Source organism: Mrakia frigida (assembly GCF_051309035.1).
Source record: "Mrakia frigida strain ATCC 22029 unplaced genomic scaffold BDY24scaffold_20, whole genome shotgun sequence".
NCBI lineage: Eukaryota > Fungi > Basidiomycota > Tremellomycetes > Cystofilobasidiales > Mrakiaceae > Mrakia > Mrakia frigida.
Window position 1 is genome coordinate 617649 of NW_027481261.1, and position 20124 is coordinate 637772.

General features: G+C 54.2%; 8 protein-coding genes across 8 annotated transcripts; 3 read left to right on the top strand and 5 right to left on the bottom strand.

Annotated features, from left to right (window-relative positions):
• Positions 1–2102: 2102 nt before the first annotated feature.
• BDY24DRAFT_332851 (mitotic-spindle organizing protein 1) lies at positions 2103–2384 on the bottom strand (the record flags this gene model as incomplete). Its single annotated transcript, XM_076637139.1, has 2 exons — positions 2103–2242; positions 2330–2384. Coding segments are annotated over 2 exons (195 nt in total), but the record flags the coding sequence as incomplete, so codon positions are not given.
• A 97-nt stretch (positions 2385–2481) lies between these two features.
• On the top strand, positions 2482–4665 carry BDY24DRAFT_393212 (HD domain-containing protein). The gene is made up of 10 exons (XM_076641018.1): positions 2482–2619; positions 2720–2780; positions 2886–2918; positions 3256–3369; positions 3470–3480; positions 3572–3592; positions 3659–3719; positions 3806–3880; positions 3999–4089; positions 4259–4665. Exons 1-10 carry the CDS (start codon positions 2540–2542, stop codon positions 4468–4470), a joined length of 759 nt encoding a protein of 252 aa, XP_076495678.1. The 5' UTR covers positions 2482–2539; the 3' UTR covers positions 4471–4665.
• Positions 4666–5210: 545 nt separating this feature from the next.
• On the bottom strand, positions 5211–7140 carry BDY24DRAFT_393229 (dienelactone hydrolase family protein). Its single transcript, XM_076641019.1, has 10 exons — positions 6998–7140; positions 6795–6903; positions 6607–6727; positions 6444–6499; positions 6180–6335; positions 6000–6038; positions 5900–5921; positions 5756–5821; positions 5570–5677; positions 5211–5409 (listed from the first exon to the last, which is right to left on the bottom strand). The coding sequence occupies exons 1-10, from the start codon at positions 7032–7034 to the stop codon at positions 5299–5301; spliced, it is 825 nt and encodes a 274-aa protein (XP_076495679.1). The 5' UTR covers positions 7035–7140; the 3' UTR covers positions 5211–5298.
• Positions 7141–7399: 259 nt separating this feature from the next.
• Positions 7400–9363, bottom strand: BDY24DRAFT_393235 (COX5A-domain-containing protein). Its single transcript, XM_076641020.1, has 4 exons — positions 9174–9363; positions 8415–8512; positions 7614–8093; positions 7400–7521 (listed from the first exon to the last, which is right to left on the bottom strand). Exons 1-3 carry the CDS (start codon positions 9265–9267, stop codon positions 7866–7868), a joined length of 420 nt encoding a protein of 139 aa, XP_076495680.1. The 5' UTR covers positions 9268–9363; the 3' UTR covers positions 7400–7521; positions 7614–7865.
• A 668-nt stretch (positions 9364–10031) lies between these two features.
• BDY24DRAFT_393238 (peroxisomal membrane protein PEX16) lies at positions 10032–12366 on the top strand. The gene is made up of 7 exons (XM_076641021.1): positions 10032–10282; positions 10598–10904; positions 10988–11277; positions 11353–11405; positions 11490–11686; positions 11779–11882; positions 11980–12366. Exons 1-7 carry the CDS (start codon positions 10099–10101, stop codon positions 11994–11996), a joined length of 1152 nt encoding a protein of 383 aa, XP_076495681.1. The 5' UTR covers positions 10032–10098; the 3' UTR covers positions 11997–12366.
• An 80-nt stretch (positions 12367–12446) lies between these two features.
• Positions 12447–14015, top strand: BDY24DRAFT_416291 (uncharacterized protein; the record flags this gene model as incomplete). The annotated part of the gene is made up of 6 exons (XM_076643568.1): positions 12447–12891; positions 12960–13035; positions 13143–13428; positions 13501–13679; positions 13819–13849; positions 13989–14015. 6 exons carry the CDS (start codon positions 12447–12449, stop codon positions 14013–14015), a joined length of 1044 nt encoding a protein of 347 aa, XP_076495682.1.
• Positions 14016–14271: 256 nt separating this feature from the next.
• Positions 14272–15781, bottom strand: BDY24DRAFT_393240 (uncharacterized protein). Its single transcript, XM_076641022.1, has one exon. It carries the CDS (start codon positions 15598–15600, stop codon positions 14491–14493), a length of 1110 nt encoding a protein of 369 aa, XP_076495683.1. The 5' UTR covers positions 15601–15781; the 3' UTR covers positions 14272–14490.
• Positions 15782–16444: 663 nt separating this feature from the next.
• On the bottom strand, positions 16445–17875 carry CMD1 (calmodulin; the record flags this gene model as incomplete). The annotated part of the gene is made up of 7 exons (XM_076637455.1): positions 16445–16471; positions 16708–16787; positions 16895–16914; positions 17095–17213; positions 17329–17364; positions 17472–17569; positions 17839–17875. Coding segments are annotated over 7 exons (417 nt in total), but the record flags the coding sequence as incomplete, so codon positions are not given.
• Between the last annotated feature and the right edge of the window lie 2249 nt (positions 17876–20124).

Here is a 20124-nt window from a genome sequence, read left to right on the forward strand (position 1 = left end):
TCCACACCGGAGGCTTTACTAACCTTGATCGTCCTCTCTCGTCCCATTCGCCATCCTAGCCACAGGAGCAGCCAGTCCAAACACAGGCGGAGGAAGCCTCTTCTCTGCACCACCCCCACTCCCACCCCCACCAGCTCTCGCACTCGTCGTCGTCGATCCCATCGTCGCGGGAGTGTTCAACCTCCTCCTCTTACTCGACAGCGTCTCTTCCCTTCCCTCTCCCTCCCCATCCTCCCCATCCTTCTCCTCCATCAACTCCCTAGCCCTCCTCAGCGCGTCCTCTCCCACCGGTTTCACAGCAGCCTTCTTGTCTCCTCCAGTCGTGAACCCCATGGACATGAAGTCTGAAGGAGGCGAAGAGGGTTGGTGCTGAGCGTCGTGTAGTGATGGTGATAGGTCGGATGGAAGGAGAAGAGCAGCTGGTCGTTCGTCGGGTTGGGAGGAAGGAAGGATGGCATCATCGTCGTCGTCGAGGTCCATGGAGGGATCGAGACCGTCGTCGTCCATTCCGAAAGGGTCGTCGTCGAGGTCGATACCGTCTAGGAGATCGTCGAAGGGACCTCGGGATGGTCGCGCTTGGGAGATACGTGAGAGAGGAGGACGCGGAGGAGAAGGGACGAGTTTGGAGGAGGAAGCGACGGCGTTGGTGGTTGGAGGAGGAGGAGGAGGAGGTGGTGGTGGGAGGAGTGGATGAGGCGAAGTTGATCGAGGAGGTGGAGAGGGTTGAGGCTGAGCTTCTGCTGAGGATGATGAGGTGGGCAGAGCTTTCGGATCTGGGACTGCTGAGATAACGAAAGGGACGAAGGAAGGGAAAGGGTGAGCTCGGAATCGAAGGTGACTTTCCTCCTCCCTTCTCCTTCCCTAGGACTCACCTACTGGTTCTTCCACCACCTCCATCTCATGATCGACTATAGGCTCCTCCACGGCCTTCTTGAACTCGATTTCCAACTCATGAGCGACGAGATCCTCGTCCTGCTGAGTAATTGGAAGGAGACCAACGTGGGAGCTCGAGGAAGGTGACGGACAGGGACGAGCTGGATCGCAAAGAGAGAGAGAAACAGCGGAGAAGAAAAGGTCAACTTTTAGTAAGGCGGGAGAGCATATATGCTTCTTCGAGAGCGCATATATGCTACTAAAGAAGAAACGAGACGTACGAGAGCCAACTGCCTTCCCTCCCTCGTCCTCCTCCTCCCGCACGACCTGTCCTCCCTGCCCTCCCTTCGGCTCCTCCAGCACCTCCTCCTCGTTCTCCACTACTATAGCAGCCTCCTCCTCCTCTGCTTCATCATCCGACTCCTCGCCACCTCGCTCCTTCTGCGAAGACGAAGCCGAGGAGAGAGGAGAAGACGAGCTTGGAACGAGGACGTGCGGTGTTGTCGTCGTCGTTGCTGCCGCTGTTGTGGTTGGTGGGAGTTGATCTTGATCCTGAGGAGGAGGAGTGGAAGGAGTAGATTCTGATAGAGGGGTCAGAGGGGATTCACTCATCTCATGAGAAGAGAAGGAGGGGAGGGAAGGACAAGAGGGAGAGGGAAGTGAGGTCGACGTTTGGGAGGGAAGGGATCGACGCGTCGGGGTCAAACGTCAAGGGCGGACTATTTACCTTTTCAGGAATATTTTATTTCTCGTTCGGTAGAGCTTCAGCCTTCGCATGCTGCTTCCCATCTCAAGAAAAGGTAGATTTTCCAACTCTAGAAGCCAACGAGACCTTTCGAAGAAGAAGAGACGAGCCAGCGTCGAGCTCATCATGAACCCTCCTTCCCTCCCCTCCTTCTCTCTCCCCTCCTCCCTCTCTCTACAACCCAGCGCAACTCTCACTATCTCTCTCTCTCCAAACACCAGAATGCCCGTCACCCCATCCCACCCATCCAAAATCCAAGTAGGTCATCCAGATCAGTCGTAAAGTCGTGTCTTCTCCCTCCCATCCTCGCTCCCTCTCTCCCACACGTCGTTCTCAGATCCTCTTCGTCGTCGAAGTAGTAGCAACAGCTTCCGCCTTGAGCTCTTTCACTACAGCCTGGAAGTAGAGTAATACAAGTTCGAAGGAGCCAGGTAGGTCAGCATATGCACTTTTCTCTGAACGAGCGAGAACGAAGCTCGAAGGAAGCTTCGCAAGGAGAGTTGAGAGGAGACAGACTCACCGCCAAAGCCTCCGGGTTCGCTCCTCCTTCGATCATAGCCACGCAAGACATAAGCGCGGTTCGATCCAGACCTGTGTTGAGCAGTTGGGAGATGGCGTAGAGGGCTGGGTTCGGGCGGCGGGAGGAGAAGGAGCGAGAGGAGGTCAGCTTCGTTGAAGTTTGACCGCGAAAGAAAGAGAGAGAAGACTCACAGTCTATAGTTTCAGCAGTAGCTTTGTTCCTTGCTTCCTGAGTAGTAGAGGACATCTTAACAGAGCGTAGAGTGAAAGCAGGTGGTCGTTAGGGAGAACCGGTTTGTTTTCTCTCGGCTGTTGTTTTTCGAAGGAGACTCGAACGCGTTTGAGCTTTCCTTCCTTCCCCTTCTCCCCCATCAACGATCTTCTAGAAGAATCAAGCCCGAAATGAACGGAACCCTCACTCCTCCCATCACCGCCGACTCGGCCACGACGAGCTCCTACCCTGCTCCTGGGCCGACTTACAAGTGCGTCTTTTCTCCCGACGGAGCGAAGGAAGGAGCGAAGGAGGAGAGAGACGTTTGAAGCTCATTTTTTCTTCGCTTGGGGTTGAACTGGGGAGCTTAGGTCTACAGGAAATGCAGCTCAGGATCGATTAGCTTTTTTCCATGTGCTGGAGAAGCTGAAGGTGAGTCTATGACGAGCGACCGAGGAGAAAGAAGGAAGGGAGGAAAGAAGGAGCTGAGCTGACCTTTGCGTTGTTGTTTTTGCGCTTTATTTTCTCGATGAACAGACTCAGAAGAGAGGAGGATGGGTCAGGGAAGGGGTGAGTATTCCCTCTGTCTCCTTCTCACGTCTTTTCTCTCCAAAAGCTTCGCGACGGAGCGAACGAAGCGAAAGGAAGGAGAAGGAGGAGTTGAGCTCGAGCTCGAACGAACCAACGAGGACTCTTCCTTCTCTCACTCATCTCGCTTTGGACCTTACGCTTGCTCGGAGAAGACGGGAACACTGATCTAAGCTCTATCTACTCCCGCAACGGCAGAGTAAGGTACCTCGCTCGAAATCCCTTCGAAAGCTCCGCGCTCCCTCCTCGACGCCCAACTTCAACCTCCTTCGACCTCGCCCTCCCTCGAAGCTGACCTTGCTCGTTGCCTCTCCTTCAGGTCCCCGAACCTGAATCAATAGCCGACCACATGTACCGAATGGCTGTTCTCGCTCTGTGTGTGCCCAACAAGGACTCTGCAGCTCCTCCGTTGGACGTTGGGAAGTGCGTGATGGTGAGTGGCGAGCTTTCGTTTCGTTGCGCTGAGGAGGAGGTTAGAGGATCGAGAGCTGAGCTGATTAATTCCTTTTGATGCTGTTGTTTGGTTTCGTTAGATGGCCGTGGTGTGAGTCGTTTGGTCTTCTTGTTCAGAGACGGGCGAGGTTCTGAGCTCGAGCTCACGGTCTCCTCCTGTTCGTTTTTGTTTCCCTCCTCAGTCACGATCTCGCTGAAGCTCAGTACGTCCCAAGCTCTCTTTCCTACTCCGCTCTCTTCCCGACACTGACATGTAGCTCTTCTCACAGCGTCGGAGACATCACCCCCGTCGACGGAGTCTCGAAGAAGGAGAAGCATCGTCTCGAGGAGGTTCGTTGCCTCCCTCTTCGCTCTTCTTCTCTCGCCTCCGAGATCTAACCGACCTTCCATTTTTGCTTCTCGCTCTTCTCGTTCAGGTTGCCATGACTTCCTTCCTGGAAGAGATGCTCGGAGGAGGAGAGGCCGCTGAGAGGATTCGAGAGTTGTGGAACGTTCGTCCTCGTGTCCTTCCTCTTTCTCTCTCCCACCCTTATCCTTTCCTCTCGCGTCGTTACGCTTCCCTTCCTTCTTTACTAACATCGCTCTCTCTTTTTCACTCTCGCTTTACAGGAGTACGAAGCAGGTCAAACCCCAGAAGCCAAGTTCGTCAAGGATCTCGATCGTCTGGAACTCTGCCTTCAGACTGTTGAGTACGAACGAAGTGAGTCACTCTCCCAGCACCTTCACCCTCTCTTACGAACCCAACCCGAGCCAATGCTTTCGTTTTTCTCCCTCCGTCCCCTCACCCATCGCGACGCGTCCACTAAACCTCCTCCTCCCCCTCTCTCCCCTCCCTTCCCTTACCCCCCTCCTTCTTTCATCTCCCTCAGGACATCCCAACCTCCACTTCCCAACGTTCTACACCGGTTCCATCCCTCACATTCGTCACCCTGCCGTCCAGAATTGGACCTCCGATCTTATGGACGAGAGGAAGACGCTTTTCGAGGAGAGAGGAGTGGCCGAGGCGGAGAAGGAGAGGAAAGGGTTGACGGGCGCGGATGGGGTGGTGGTGAAGGTGGGGGATAAGGTGGTTAGCGAGTAGAGGAAGAGGGTTTAGATTTCGTGTGTTTGCCGTCGTGTTTTCTTTTTGCATCTTTTCTGCGCATCTCGAGCTTTTGAATATACCCTGATGAATCTGTCATAGAGTTAGACCTTTCCGAGTCTGCGCTTCCAAGATCTGGTGTTCGAGGAAGAGAGGGGGGGCAGAGACGAATCGAAAACGGGCGGCAGATGGGACGACGATTCTCAGGCAGCAGTCACTACAAGAATCTTGAGTCGGAAGATCTCTCGAACGAAGATCCTTCGTTTAGGTCAGAGCTTTCTCAAGGAAAGAGCGCACAAAAAACAAAGCGAAAAGAAAAGTCAACTCCAGTGGTGGCGACTCCCCTTCCAAAAGTCGACCCCCTTCTCCCTCGCTCCTTTCCTCCTTTTCTTAGAGTTGCACCACTCTTCCCATCACTTTTGAGCAGCAACGTCAGGCCAGTCGCTCACACCAACTTCACACTTCATTGAGAAATTCAGTTGATCCGCTCTGTGGATCCTGGCCTACCTCCTTTTGTTAGGGGTTGATTTTGTTTTGTTGTTTTGGGTTGTTCTGGTTCGTAGGTCGGGGTTACGTGCTGAGTATGGATTTGAGGGAGGGGAGGGAGGCATAGAAGGAGGGAGGGAGGAGGAGAGAGGAGAGAGGAGAGGGAGGGTCGTCTCGCTTCTCGTCGTTGTCGATCTCACATTTTTCGATTCGTTCTCGAAATTCACGGGAACGCACACTGAGATCCTCAACACCGAAATCCCAAGAAAGTCATGAAAGAGTAAGAACGAAAGGAAAGGATAACGAAACCTAGAAACCGGCGCGACCGTGAAGTCGAGAGCATCAACCGAGCACCCTCGAAAGGAAGTTGATCGCATCCTTGAATCCCTCCTCCTTCTGCTTCCTCTCCTCCTCGACGGTCTGATCTCCTCGAACTGCGAATCCATGAACGGCCTGGATGTGGTTCGAACGAGAACGAGAACGAAGGGAAACAGGAGTCAGCATCGACGTCGAGTCCATCTGAAGCTCTCTTCGAACGCCGAGGTGAGAGGGAGGGAGTGAAGGAAGAGAAAGAGGAGAAACGTGGGTCGAGTCGGGGAAAAGAAAGACGTACATTAGGGTAAACCTTGATCTCCAATCCCTTGGACGCGTTCTTCTCCTTTCGCTCGTTAAAGATCTTGATGGCTTCGTCGATTTGAGAGGTCGACATGAAGGCGTCTTTCTGCACAGCCGAGGAAGAAGAAAAGATCGAGGTCAGCATTCGGAGCAGACAGACAGAGAGAAGAAGAAAGAGACGAACATCTCCGACGGCGATGAGAGTGGGAACGGTGAGAGCGGTGAGCTCGTCTGGAAGGGTGAGACCGGCCTGGATGATAACGGAGAGAGTAAAGAGAACAGAAATAAGCTCTGGATCTCTGTTTCGGAACGAGGGAAGGAGACGAACAGGATGGTAGGCAACGACGGCGCTGAGGACGAAAAGGAAAGGGTCAGCTCGAACTCGTCTATTCCGAACCATCACTCGAAGCGAAGGGCATCGAACTCACTCCAGAACGGATCCCTCTCCTCCAGCAAGGATCGCATGTCTTCACAAACCAAGAAGTGAACGACGAGTCAGCGATCGTCGAATCGAGACGCGACGCGTTCTTTCGGCACTCCCTCCCTCCCTCCCACCGCCCACCGTTTCCACTCCCTTTTCTTTCCATCCCAAATGATAAGGTACTCACCTCCCACCGAAGCAAGTCCCAACAGCCACCAACTTCTTGACCCCTTCGTCCTTCTTGACCGCCTCGATGAACCCTCGAACGATGGGAACCGTGACGGCGTCTCTGTGAGCGATGGACCAAGGGCCGTAGGAGGCTGTTGCTTTGACGGTGTTGGCCCTATAAAAGTTGAAGACCGAGCGGAATAGAGTCAGCGCAAATGAACGATCGAGCGATAAAACAGGAGAGGAAAAGAAGGGAGAGCGAGAGGCGAACGTGTAGACTCACGCCTTCTCAACCACAGTCTGACTCTCTTGCTCTCGCAAGTTGGGTACGATAGCATTCTACAACATCGTTTCCATTTCAACCGAATCAAGGAAAAAATCAGCTCTCCCTTCCTTCCCTCTCCAAACCCCTCTCTCTCCTCTCCCTCTCCTGGACTCGGACTCACCAACAACTCATGTGGCACTACACTCCCTCCCAGCACATCCGGCAACAAAACATACCACCCTTGTTTCGCCCACTCATCAGCTACCAATCTCGTGTTGACCAATTCCCAACCGAAGATGTCCCTTCGAAGCACAACTCGAGGTCAGCTCGAGTCCATCTCCTTCGTTCCTTTCGGTTTCTGAGACTCACGAAACCCAAACGACCGTCTTCTCCTTATTGCCTCCTTCAGGTGAAGCGATGTAGGTTGGTAGGCCGTGAAGCGTTGAAGTTAATCCGGTGGGAATGCCGGAGTGAAGAGCTGAGATGCGAAGGAAGGAGAGGAGGAAGGTGAGCTCTCGATCACGATGCGATTCGATCTGTTCGCCAGAGAGAGACGCTTGAGTGAGACTCACTTCCAGAGATGCAACAGTCTTTGATTTCGGTAGTCATGGCTTGAAGGAAAGTTGAGTTGGGAGCGATGGTGAACGTTGAGTAGAAGGAAGGAAGAGAAAGAGGGGAGAAGGGAGGGGACTGAGGGCAAGGAATCGGAATCGGATGACGTTTCGGACGGGAAAGTGGTGGGATGTTGTTTTTCTGTGATTGAAGGCAAAACTGAGTTGCTGTTTTGACAAAGTAGTTTCTCTCAGACGTTGAGACTAGAGGAGGAAACGTTGAGCTGAGCTGAAGAAAGGGAGAAGACAGATCGACCGGCACGTCGTGGTCGCTCTCGAGCTCGATTCTGCTTCTCTCGTCCCTGATCATCGCCTCAGCATCCTCAAAAGGACACTCTCCACCTCGCAGACCTCTCGAACAAACCAAAGTAGAAACAGATCATCAGATCGCCATTCCTCGTCCCTCCCTGCCCCCGCGCACTTCTCGACTCTTGTGTCTTCGAATCGCCCATCGACAAGCCTTTATATGTTACTACCTCTTCCTCCTGCAGAACCGAAGATGGAAAGACGAGCGAAAGGGTGAGCCTCGTGCTTTTCGGCCTTCGAAACTGGACGAGAGAGGAAGAGCTGAACTTACCCAAACTCCCGAAACCAAGAACCGAAACCCCAACACGAGGACGCGGTTTTACACGTGGGACTCCCAAGAGTTTCCGAACATGTCCTCCTGGGTGAGAAGACCTGTTGGATACGAAAGGGAACAAGGCAGAAGAGGGAAGGAAGGGAAAGTCGGGTCAGCTCGCGTTTCTCTCTCTCCTTCCTTCCCTGTTCCGTTCTCCTCCCAGCATCCTGCCCGTCCCCCCTCTAGTCTTCTCTTCGCTCCCCGACACATTCAGCACCACGAGGCAGCGAAGAAGAACTCACCCAACTCGGTCATAAGAGGGCTCAAAGCCTCGACGTAAGCCTCGTACTGGGACCTCTTCTCGACCTTGAATCCGACGGCCTCGATGGCTCGGACGGCGGTGGGGAAGTCGTCGAATCTTCGGGCGGCTCGGATCATGGACTCGATGACCTCAACAGTGGGGACGAGATCGTAAGCGAAGCAGTTGTTCATTCCTCGCTGTTTGGAGGGAAGGAAAGGGAAGGAAGGGAAGGAGTCAGTGGACGGCGTTGAGGGTTGAGGATTTGGACGGAACAGTGTGGACGATGGGAGGTTGATGCCAGGAGGGACGATGATATGATATGGAGAGCCCCGTTGAGTTTCGACAGCAGGGAGGGTGTTTGTTCTCCTCGGTCTTGACCTCACTTCCTTCCCTTCCTTCCCTCCCTTCCAACCTGAGCTCTCCCTTCGCTCTTCTCCTACTCCTCTCCCACCTCCGTCCAGCTCCATCCCACCTCCGAATCCCAAATCCAGCAGCAGCAAAGAAGAAGAAGGACTAACCTGAAGCTCGAAGAGATCAGGAGCCTGGTCGAAGAAGAGCTGGTATCGGTCGTTGAACTCGTCGTAGGACTCGGCCTCGTGGGAGGAGAATCGGAGACCTGTCAGAGTAAAGAAGCACGAAGGTCAGCGAGGTGCATACAATGAACTCCGAGGAGATACGAGAAGAAGACGAGGTGTGGCAGGAGAGAAAGAAGGGCAGAGACGGAAGGGCGCGAGATCTGGAATCCCTCTTCGTTCGTTCGCTCCAAGCTCCCAGACAGCCAGCAAACCCAGCGTTGACCTTGTCCCTCTCGAGCCACGAGCTATATCGTCTCTGGGCTGGCAGAGGGATGGGCGAGTGCTAGTCGCTGAGGGAGTTGAGAAGCGGGAAGGTCGGACCAGACCCGACGGAAGAATCAAGAAGACGAGGAAGGAGGAGAGGAGAGGACGAGGCGAGCGTGAACGTCGCCCCTTCCTTCGTCTCCTCGGTACTGAAGTGCGTGGACGACGAAGGCGCCTGCTACAGATCTCCTCAAAGCTCTATCGAGAGAGGTTGAGCTCGATTGAGGAGAAGAGAGCGAGGAGAAGGGACGAGGAAGGAGAGACAACGTCGTCCCTTCCCGATTCTCTCCTCCCAATCAGCTCAAGCTCCTTTGCTCTCGTTCTTCTCTCTCGCTTCCACCATGCTGCCATCCTTCTATATCCACTCTTCGACTCTCCCAGGGTTCCCCTATCCGACCTCGCACCGGTCTCTAGAGCGAGCAAGACGAAAGGACTGACCCAAACGAGGAACGGCTCCAACAGCGGGTCGGAAAGCAGCAGCCTTGCTCATGCTCATCAGAGGAGAAGTTTTGCGGACGACGGATCGGAACATTTTGTGGAGGGGAGAGGAGAGGGGGAGAGGGGGGGAGGGTAGGGTAGGTGGGGTTTGGGAGCGAGGTCGTGGGTTGAGGCAGAAAGAAGGGAGGAGGGAGGGGAGGAAGCAAAAGACCAACGAGCTGGGTGTTTTTATTTATTTTATTCGAGGTGGTTGGGTCATGACTGTAGCCTTTTTTTGCGAAGAGGAAGTATACACATCTACGTACGGCGGGATATAGGGAGATTCTCATTCGAGAAGTTTCGGGTCCGAGAACTGCAGAGGAAGGAAGGTGAGGCTGAAGGGAGGAGGAGCGAGGGAGAGAGGGAAGACGCGACGATGCCCGAGTCTCTGTTTTGGTTCGCATCAATCTCAAGGGTTTTTGGGAACTGGGCACGAGAATTAAGAAGGATACGGACCCAAAACGTACCGAGAAGACATTAGCTTCAGTGGAAGGCGAGGAGCAAAGGGTACGAAACGAAACGCGTCGAGCTCACGTCTTCCTCCCAAAAGTCAATCCTTCAAACTTTTTCTTTCACCCCCCCCCCCGCATCATGGTCTTCACTCTTCGATGGGGTTTCATCTCAACTGGGGGGATCGTCGAACGTATGATCAAGGTAAATCTCCCAAACGCAAAGGAGATCGAAGGCGAAAACAACGAAGCTCACCCCCCCAACTCCTTCCTCATCCTCTGTCTTCTCACCTTCTTTCCCCTCGAAAATCTTCACCCTCCAAATCTCTATACTCTCCCTCCCAAGCCCGTGACTCCGCTCTTCTCGATAGCCGACCTCACCTCCTTCCTTCCTCCCTCTCTCTTTCTCCTCCAAACCACCATCCCCTTCGCCCGATATGGATCCCTCTTCACCACCACCACCTCCTCTTCCTCCTCTCCCTACGCACACTCTCATCTCAGCCTACTCCAAGTTCCTGATCCACAACGCCTCTACGGTTTCAAGCGTGGAGAGTGCGATTCGGAGCGCGACCTACCTTCTGCCCGGAAGGTTCGAAGGAGCAGAGATCGCTAGTGAAGGAGGTTAGTAGAAAGAACGGTTTCGGGGAGTGTGTCTGTATGTGCGCTGTGGAAGAGAGGGTGCTGCTGGGGTGGATGGGTTGCTGGGAGAAGGGAGGGAGAGGAGGGAGACGAGTCAGCTCGAGCTCATCTCTAACGTTGAACGCGACCACGACTCTCAGGGATTCTGTCAAAGATGTACATCGAGCTCCTAGAGCGCATACATCCCACTTCTAGACTTGCTCCCACCCTCATACGCTCTCCCATGGATGCCCGCTGCTCTCGTTCCTCGCACCGAGCTCACGCCTTCCTCCTCCTCCTCCCTCTTTTCTTCGACAGTCCACTCCCTCCTCTCGCTCCTCTCCTCGATCCACACCTCCCTCCTCAACACGCACCTCTCCACCCTCCCTCTCTCCCAAAGACCTCAGCTTCCTCCTCCCTCCCCTCACGAACGCTACACTCGAGCCTGGTCCAGAGATTCGCCCCTTTATCGATACGCGGCGAGAGCTCTCGTCGTCTTGGGCCATGTTCAACTTTTAGGAGAGATGTTTGCGCTCAGAGGAGCTGGGAAGGGTGCGAGTCCTGAAGATGCTTTGAAGAGAAGGAACAGGAGGTGGAAGTGGTTGGTTGGCGTGGAAGGGGTCAAGTCAGTCCAGAGCTGACGGTCGCTCTTTTTTGCGGTTCTCCCAATAGCTGATATCCCCTCTTTCTCGTCCACTTTTCTCTTAGAACTCTCCTCCGTCTCATCCTCCTAGTCCTCACCCGTCGACCACTCATCCACCCACCTCTTCCTCAATCAACCTTCGACCCTTCCATCCTCCTCCCTCCTCCCTCGACCTCGCCATCAACTGCCGCTCCTCCGCCCGTCATCATCTCCAAGGATCCAGTGGGAGAGATTCTCCTTCCGAAGACCTTGTTCGTTGGGAGCTTGACGCCCGGAAAGGAGTTGGTGAGACCGCTCAGGTCAGGGAGGGAGGTGATGGGAGAGAGTCTTTGGGCTGCTAGAGGGTTGATCTACGGTGAGTCTCAGTATCCTTGGGCCTGAAGCACGAAGGAGAACATAAACTGACCTTTAACACCTCTCGCTTCATCAGTCCTCATGCTCAAATCCTCCTCGCCGACGCTCCCCGTCTTGATCTCTTTCCTCGTTCGTCCCACCCGCCTCTCTCCCTTTTTTCCCTCCCTTCCTTCTTCCCGCCCTGACCAGCTTTCCTTCTTCTTTTGCGTACAGTCCCAACTCCTTTCCCGCCAACTCCTCAACCCTCTCCCTCCCAAACCCACTCACGCAGCCAACCCACTCGCACCCTTCCCTCCTCCTCCCTCGCCAACGCCCACCTTCACCACCGTCGAACGAGAGGAACGAGCGAGGCGATCGAGAGCGATGGGAGCGTTCCTGTTCAGAGGTGCAGTTTGGGAGGGGATCACCAAGTGAGTACGACGGACGTAGGAGGAAGAGGAAGGAGGGAGGCGCGTCGAGCTTGAGCCAACGTTCGTTTTTGACTTGTTTGCGTTCGTTTCAGACCCACCCTCGAAGCTGTAGCGAGGAAGACGTCCAAGATCCCTTTGATAGGGATGATGGGTGGAGTGTTGGGAGATTATCTGCCGTTGGTTGATGAGTACTACTGTGAGCTCAACCTTCCTCGCTGAGATCGTCCTGGAAGAAGAGACGGAGTTATGATCGAGAAAGCTGATTTGTTGCTTGCCTATGCTTTGTTTCACAGACTACACCGCTGATTGATCGATGGAGGGAGGGCCGCGAGGAGGAGGAGAGAGGAGAGGACGAAGAGGGAACGAGATGGAGGTTTGGTTTGAGTCCGGTTGGTCGAGATCTGAGGGTGGGTCTCCAGTTCGTCTTTCGAGAAGATTGTATGTACTCTTCAGCGTTTCTTCGTCGAGCGGGGGACGAAGAGAGAGAGAGTGCGGTGCCGAGAGAAGGAAAGGGGCGTCGACGGGTCGAACGGATCAGCATCGACGCGTCGTTGCTCCTGGAGTCCTTGACGAGCAATCTTGCTTGCGACTACACCTTACTACACGACGACAAAAGCAGCTCGTTGCAGGATACCTTCAGGTTTCGCTCACGTGTTTTTCCAAGCGGAGTCGCCGTCGTGCTTGTTTGCGGGAGGTCAAGTTCAAATTGGACGTCTCGTCTGTCCTCGAACGCCCATCATCTCCCTCCTCTCGTACCATCATGTCAGGCGAATCCCTCTCCGAAATACTCTCCACCATCCCTTTCCTAGAACTCCTTCAATCCATCCCCTTCTCCGAACTGATCGCCGCCATCCCTCCCTCCGAAATCCAACCTCTCTCCCTCGTCGCTCAAAAGATCGGAATCTCCCTTGCCCTCCTTCTCAGGACGACAGCTGGAGTTACGATTCTCCTTGGGGTGCTAGGAAGTGTGCATGGGATTCAGAGGATTGTAGAGATGTTTAGGAGGGGGAAGAGGGAGAGGAGGCGGGAAGGATTGGAGAGGGAGAGAGGGCAGAGGGGGAAGGAGGGGTTGAGGTTGAGGAGGTATGAGGTTTTGATGGAGAGTTTGGATGTAAACAGGGCTGGAGGGTTGGCGGTTTGGCTGGTGGAATATCTGGAAGGAGTGAAGAGGGAGAAGGGACTGAAAGGGGAGGTGTTGGTTTTCTGTACGTCGCTCCCATCTTCTTCTTTTGGAAGACGACGATGCTGACTTCAAGCTTACTGATTTTGACAGATGACGGTGGTGTCATCGCGTCTCAGCTGAGGAGGTTGGTTTCAGAGCGAGACCTTAGCATCGAAATCTTCACCGAGTGAGTTCAACTTTCGACGCGTCGTCTTTTCTGACTCGTTTCCTTTTCCAACCCCCCTCCTCCGAGACCGTCATTGCTGATGCATCTGTCTTCTTGGTTGTTTACAGCTTCGAACAGCTTCTTGCAAGAGCAGCGACGATGAGGTCTACTCTCGAGACCGAGGAGGACGAGGAGATCTACATTTCCATCCCCGTCCTCAAGTCCGGAATCTACCCTCTTCGGATTCCCTCGAACATCGGAGACCTAGGAGAGGTCGGAATCTACGGAATTCAGGGGCTGGACGGAGAGGATCTCATTGAACTCGCTATCACTCGAAGCCCCAAAGCCGATTTGTCGAAGGTCGTTTTCCACGACGTCGGGGTCTCGATTGTCGGAACCTACGAGAAAGACGAGGTGAGCCCTTCAATCTCACGCATCTGTAAATTACCTTCTTACTTTTTATGTTTCTCCTCACCTTTGTCTCAGAAGCTACACACCTTCAGACGACGTCTTCGCGTTGAAGGCCGAGCAGGACTCGTCTCGGTTGGACTCCTCGGATGCGCTGGATGTGTCGCTTACCTCGCTGCTGGACGACGCACAGCTTATGTAGCGTTATTAGGGGCGCTGGGATTCTCTTCTCTCGCCGGAGACGTAGGGCTGAGACAGTGGTCGAGGGCCGATGCTTTTTCGACGCGTTGAGGAGAATGGTGAGTTTGTTGCCCTCTTTGGTTTCGTTCTCTCCTCCAGTTGACAGTCAAAGAGCTCATCCCACGTTCACTCTTTCTCGTGGCTTTCACTTCTCAGATTTTGCAACGATCTGGTTCTTCGAGACCTTGTGAGCCGACGCCTTCCGTCAACCTTCCGGTTTGTCTTTTCCTTCGCTTTGTTGGCTCACTGAAACGAATTTTAACGCTCTCCATCTCTTTTGAAACCCCCTCTAACACCTTTTTCTCTCCTCTCCACTCCGTCGGCAGTACTCCGACTCGGAGACCCAGCTTTGACCAAATTGCTCTTCAGCCTCTCGTCGTGTCCTCTGCGTGTGCCTTCGCTGATGCCTTGGCGAGAGGGGTTGGTTCGACGGGTATGCGTCGACTCGATGGATTTGCTACGTTGAGATATCATACGGAAAGTGCTTCTCGGAGAGAGAGCTGACAGGCGAGAGCAAATGCGACGCGTCTTTCGAAAGCATCTCGGGAAGCTTGGCCTTTCAACTGACACTCATGCAACCCCGCATCAAATCAACAGGTGCGCGAATATCTTCGAGATGTGATAGTGGTCTGAGGCAGTCATAAAGCGGGGGAAGGGAGCAAAATGAAAGAAAGAAAGTTCAGCTCAACCAACACGCGTCAAGCTCCTTGTCGTTCTTCCTTCTCATGCTTCCTAACTTTAACAAGCGATGTAAACGTGTAGCAAAGCGTACTATCCTTCTGACCATACAGGCAAACTTCTATCCTCTAATCACCATCCTCCCACTCCTCAAACAAAGTCCCTCCAAACACTTTCCAACACCCTCTTCTCTTCCTCCCTCCACCCACTCCTCCATTTCGCTCCACACGGATAAAGAGCACACCCATCAACTCTCACAGCGAGGAGCTTCGCGCCTGTACCGTCTCCTCCGTTCCCCTGCTTCTCAGTACCCCCATCCTTTCGTATCCTCGACCTGATCATCCCTCGAACGGTTCCCCCCGTGACTCTCCTCGAGTTCCATACGTCGAAGACTTCCAGGTTGGGACAAAGATCGATCGATCCTCCTGATCGACGGCAAGTGAGAGCTTGGATGGTAGTGTCCGAGAGGTCCGAAGCCGGAAGGAGGAGGTGAGTGAGGGAAGGGAAGTGGGTGAGGTGGTCGAGGAAGTCGGTTTCCGAGATTCGAGGTTTCATTCGAGCGAGGGAGATTCGAAGGTAGGTGAGGTTGGAAGCCGACGAGGAGGGTGTCGAGAGGAAAAGAGGTTGATATCCGTTGGGGAAGAGAAGGGGAAGGTAGGAGTCCGAAGGTCCGACGAGATCCAGTCGTTCGAATGTCGACGACGCGACCGAGAGGTTGGAGCTCGAACCGAAGCGAGGGACGGAGCTGTGGAGGACGATGCTTTTGAGCTTGGGGAGTGAGAGTTTGAAACCCGGGTCTCCTGTGACTGGGATGAAGGTGATCCAGCTCCCGGAGTTGATGGTGAGGGCCTCGAAGTCGTGAAGAAGCTTGGGGAACGCGCAAAGCGAGGGACGTTGGTCTCGCTGGTCAAGGGAGACCTTGGTAAGGACTAGGTTCTTGATGATGCATGCGGATCCGAGGAAGTTGAAGGGTTGTAGATCGAGATAAGGGACGTTTCGAATGTTGAGGGTCTCGATGGTGATTGGGTTCGTTCCTCGACGCGTCCCTGCTCCGTCCTCCAAAAGCGAATGGATCCCGCACTGAACGAGTGCTTCATGAGGAAGAAGTCCGTCGAAGAGGAGCTCTGTCAAGCTCCCCCTGGATCGTTCCAGGAAGGCTTCGATCTTGGCTGGAACTCGAGCCCAATGTCGTCCTTCGTTTCCGACGAGTCGAAGTCGTTTCCAAGTCCTCGGATCGTTGAGGAAGACCTCCGCTTCCATCTGCGACAGACCGAAGCGAGTTTGATCCCTACGTCGGTTTCCGTATCGACGAGGAAGCGACAGATTCGAAGGATGAGCTTGGTTGGGAGTTTGGCGTCGATGAGGCCTCCCTCCCTCCCCTCCTCTCTCTCTCTCTCTCTATCCGGTCGACGTAACGCTCTGAGTCCTCCCCTTCCACCACACGAAACTAGACAAATAAACTGGTATGCCCGCGGGTGTACGAAATGGAAAGAAGACGAAGCAAAACCAGCTACCTGACGAACTTCCAACTTCGACCCTTCCTCTTCCTCCCCTCGCATCGTCGCTCAAATGACCGCAATGTGGCGTCCCTCATCAAAGCTACCAAAGTTGTCCTACACCTCCTACTGATCCTTCGCCGAGTCCCTCAACCTTCCATCCTCATGAGACGCGTCGAGGAAAGGGAGAGAGAGGGAAGAAGCAGTTCAGCCAGCAGGGAGACGAAAGGGGTGAGGACGGGCCAAGGAGAATAGAAATAAAACGTAAACATAATCAGCCTAGGACAGGTGTTCGAAGCGAGCGAATGTCAGGGAAGAAAGCGTACCTCGACGCGTCCCGGCTCCCCACCCTTCCCATCCCGCATCTCACTCCTCTCGTCTCTTCCCCCGCTCCCCTCGTCCTTTCCCAACTCTCCCTCTCACCATCATCACTCTCTCTCTCTTTCTCTCTCTCTCCTTCTTCGTTCCTTCGTCAAAGCCTCATCCATCAGCCAGATCCCAACCCCCTCTCCTCTCCCTCCTCATCTCCTCCTCGAGTCCTCCGTTCCAAGAAAAGAAGAGGTCGTCTCTCGTGCGTCCGTCCGTGCGTTCGTGAGTTTGTTGCGTGTTTAAGCCATCATCATCTTGACGAATTCCTGTGTGCGAGGGTTGAAAGGAACGAAAGAAGGAGGAAGGAAGGTGGTCAGATTCGGTTCGTCTTCACTCGCTTGAACAGCTCAACGGAATGGAAGTCGACAGGAGAATATCGGGTCGAAGGACGGAGGAGCCCGATCGAAGTAGGTTGGGGCGGCTTGAGTCGGTGGTGGGGTAGAGAGATGGAGGGAGGAAGGAAAGAAAGAAGGGACGGGAAAGGTGACGTTTGAAAACTCACAGCGTAGTTGATCTGACCATCCCCGTCGACGTCGGCCTCTCGGATCATCTCGTCCACTTCGGACTGGGTGAGTTTCTCTCCTGTCGACGAGCGAAGGAGGGGAGGGAGGAAGGGGAAGGGGGAGAGGAGAGGTGTTAGTCGGTGGGACGAGACGAGCAGAAGGGAGGAGGTGAGAAGAGGGACGAACCGAGGTTGGTCATGACGTGTCTAGTTTATCGTGCGAGGGAGAGGAAGAGGTAGGGAAAGAGGGAAGGGGAGGGAGAAGGTCAGCTCTCGTCTCTCTCGGCTCGTCTCTCATTCGATCTCCCTCCTTCCCCACCCTCCCACCGACCCACCCATCATCTCCAACCTCTCCACCTCGTACAGCCATCTCCCTGTGCTACTCACCTCAACTCAGCCGCCGAGATGAATCCGTTCCCGTCCTTATCGAACACCTTGAAAGCCTCCTTGATCTCCTCCTCGGAATCGACGTCTCGCATCTTGCGGGACATCATGGTGAGGAATTCCTGCGACACGACGAACGAAGAGCGTTAGCAGGTGAGTTGGATGGTGTGGCGAAAGGGGGGGAGAGAGAAGGGAGAGAGGGGAGATGGGTAAGGAGAGGGAGGAAAGGGGACCAACAGCGAAATCGATCTTGCCGTTTCCATCAGCGTCGACCTACAAACAACAACAACGTCAACAAAGTCAGCTCGATCTTGTCTCCGGACTCTTCTCTTCTAATCCCCATAAGAACTAAACGTGAAGAAAAGAGAGAATGGACTGACCTCGTTGACCATATCCGTGAGCTCCGCCTCTGTAGGGTTCTGGCCCAACGATCGCATGACGGTTCCGAGCTCCTTGGTCGTGATGGTACCGTCTCCATCTGCACACGGTACAAGAGCATAGGGAAGTCAGTATACACTCGAAAACGAGGGTGGAGGGACGAGGGAGGGAGGGTGCTGGCGGAGGAAGGAGGAAGGGAAGGGAAGGAGCTCGACTCTGGTTCGCTCAAGCCCTCTGTCTCGTTCTTGTGTCCTCTTCTCTCCTCTCGAGAGACACACCACGTTTCGTCCCTCTTTCGTCTTTGCCATCAAGCCCTCTCTCTCATCTTGCCCTCTCGCTCTCCGTCTCTCTCGAAGGAGTTGAACTCACCCTTGTCGAAGAGGGAGAAAGCCTCTTTGAACTCTGTTGAATCCCGAACGAGACAGAATCGATATCAGCTCTTTGGAACCCTGAGCAAGTTACAAGAGAGAGACGGACCAGAGATTTGCTCTGTACAAAAAGGGAACGAGAAGGAGAAGGAGCGGCGGAGGTCAGCTTTCGATTCCTTCTTCTTCCTTCGTAACAACGCCTGGAGAAGAGAGAGAGAGAGAGGACACTTACCTTCAGACTAATCCACCCTCAACCAAGAACACAACGAAACAATCCAAAACGAGCGAGCAAACGAACGAGGGAGGAAGGGAAGGGAAGGAGGAGGGAACGGAGATGGGAAACGACAACGTGTCAGTCGCTTCTCTTCCTCTCGTTTCTCTCGTTTCTCGAAAGGGAACGAGGCAGTAGCTTACAAGTGTATCAGCCATGGTAGAGAAGGGGGAGAAAGGGGGATTGAGAGGGGGAGGGAGGGGAGGTGGAAGTTGAAGGAGAGCTCACGAACCGCGTGAGAAAGAGGTGTGACGAACAAGGGAGAGGGCAAAGAAAGAAAGGGGGTATTTTTGGAACTGAAAGTATTTCTCTACGATAATTTTCGTGGCAATGGGATCGAGAAGAAGTTGATGAGAATCGCGTAGTGAGAAAAAAGAGGAGCGCAAAAGAGCGAAGGCAAGGGGATGACAAGGACTCGGGTCCGTCTCGCCTTGCCTCCTCCCTTCTAGCCCTCCTTGTTTCCAGCAGCTGTAGCATTCCCAACTAGCAGAAGGAGACGAAATCATCAGAAGAAAAAAGATGGTCATTCAAATCCAAAATCTGCCTTCCTCCCTCTCGGCGCACGCTTCTCCCTCTCAGAAGCGTTGGTTGTCTTCGGACGCGTCGACTCGTCCCTCTCCCTCTCTCCGTTCCTCTCTCCTCCTCCTCCTCCTCCTCCTCCAGTTCTACCAACCCTCGACAACCCGGCCTCCTTCCTAGCCTTATCCCAAGCGACCTTCACCGCCCTCTGCCTCGCAGTCATCTCCTCCCACCGTTCGTTCTGCAACCTCAAGTGCCTCTGCTCCCTCTCCCTCTTGTGCTCCCATCCCATCAGATCCCACTCGACCTTCTGCTTGACGTGGTTCTCGTTCCATTCGAACTCTTGCTGCTCCGGCGTCAGAGCGGCCCATTCGTCGAGGGTGAAGGAGGAGGAGGAAGTCGTTTGGTCGAGAGGAGGGAAAGGGTGCGAGTGAGCGGAGATGGAGATCGTTTCCGGTTCCAGGATGAATTTTCCGGTGAGATGGCAGCGGATTCGGTTTCGGTTTCGTGTAGGGTTGGGGAATGGTAAAGGGGAAGAAGGAAGGAGGGACGAAGCGTCGATGGACCAGTCGCGTGGTTGGTAACGGCCTCGGGTGGGTGGTGAAGAGAGCCGAGAAGCATCTTTTTCGTCCGAGGACGGCGAGGTAGAAGAAGCCCCTCTTCCAAGATCTCTAGGAAGGAGAATAGGCATCCACCTCCTGGTCGCTGACATTCGATCTGGCGACGCAGCTCTGTACTCGGCTTGTTCCTCTGGCGAGAGGCTCTCAAAGTAGGCTTTTCGAAGCGTTCGAAGTTTTTTGGCGTCCGTCAAGACGTCCCATTCTTCCGAGGAGACGGAGGAGGGTTTAGGGTCCGAGAGGGTGACTTCACGAAGGGAGGAGGAGGAGGAGGGCGAGGGAGGAGCAGGGGCGGGTTCGGCTTGGAAGACTGGGAAGAGGGAAGCGTTGGAATGAAGGGAGGGAGGAGGGTTTCGCGATTTTCTTTGGGGGTAAGAGGAGAGGTAGGAAGGGGACTGTTCTCGATGTTGTTGTTGTTGTTGTTGTTGAGGAGGAGGTGTAGAAGACGACGTCTTGAAGAAGACGAAAGGAAGGAAACGAAAAAGGTGAGCTCGGACGGAAACGAGAAGACTGAGACGATTCCCTCCGTCCGCTGCCAAAGCTATACTCACTCCTATAGCAGACTGACTGAAAGACGTCATTCCTTGCTTCTTGGGTGCTGCTGGTGCAGAAGAAGGAGAACGAGAAGAAGAAGTTCGATCCTCCTCCTCCTCCCCCCTCTCGTTCCTTCCTTCCAAGCGTTGATCCCTCGTTCGAGGGTCGGAACGAGAAAGAGGAGGGTTCTGGAAGTCGGAAGTCATCGAGGTGGTCTGTGAGAGAGGACACAAACATCCAATAACTCTCGAGATCAGGACGAGAAACTCAGAACGAAAGAGGGAAGGAAGGAAGGAAACATCGAGCTCACCGGATTCCTTCTTCCTTCGTCCGCTCCTTTCTCCGT

Coding starts and splice junctions, on each gene's coding strand:
- BDY24DRAFT_393212 (XM_076641018.1), top strand. CDS start 2,540: ATGAACGGAACCCTCACTCCTCCCATCACCGCCGACTCGGCCACGACG. Junction 2,620..2,719: donor GCTCCTGGGCCGACTTACAA/GTGCGTCTTTTC, acceptor TGGGGAGCTTAG/GTCTACAGGAAATGCAGCTC. Junction 4,090..4,258: donor GACTGTTGAGTACGAACGAA/GTGAGTCACTCT, acceptor CATCTCCCTCAG/GACATCCCAACCTCCACTTC.
- BDY24DRAFT_393229 (XM_076641019.1), bottom strand. CDS start 7,034: ATGACTACCGAAATCAAAGACTGTTGCATCTCTGGAA. Junction 6,500..6,606: donor TAGTGCCACATGAGTTGTTG/GTGAGTCCGAGT, acceptor ACGATGTTGTAG/AATGCTATCGTACCCAACTT. Junction 6,336..6,443: donor CAGACTGTGGTTGAGAAGGC/GTGAGTCTACAC, acceptor CAACTTTTATAG/GGCCAACACCGTCAAAGCAA.
- BDY24DRAFT_393235 (XM_076641020.1), bottom strand. CDS start 9,267: ATGTTCCGATCCGTCGTCCGCAAAACTTCTCCTCTGATGAGCATGAGC. Junction 8,513..9,173: donor TGGAGCCGTTCCTCGTTTGG/GTCAGTCCTTTC, acceptor TTACTCTGACAG/GTCTCCGATTCTCCTCCCAC. Junction 8,094..8,414: donor CTGATCTCTTCGAGCTTCAG/GTTAGTCCTTCT, acceptor CCCTCCAAACAG/CGAGGAATGAACAACTGCTT.
- BDY24DRAFT_393238 (XM_076641021.1), top strand. CDS start 10,099: ATGGATCCCTCTTCACCACCACCACCTCCTCTTCCTCCTCTCCCTACG. Junction 11,278..11,352: donor TGCTAGAGGGTTGATCTACG/GTGAGTCTCAGT, acceptor TCGCTTCATCAG/TCCTCATGCTCAAATCCTCC. Junction 11,406..11,489: donor CCGTCTTGATCTCTTTCCTC/GTTCGTCCCACC, acceptor TTTTGCGTACAG/TCCCAACTCCTTTCCCGCCA.
- BDY24DRAFT_393240 (XM_076641022.1), bottom strand. CDS start 15,600: ATGGAAGCGGAGGTCTTCCTCAACGATCCGAGGACTTGGAAACGACTT.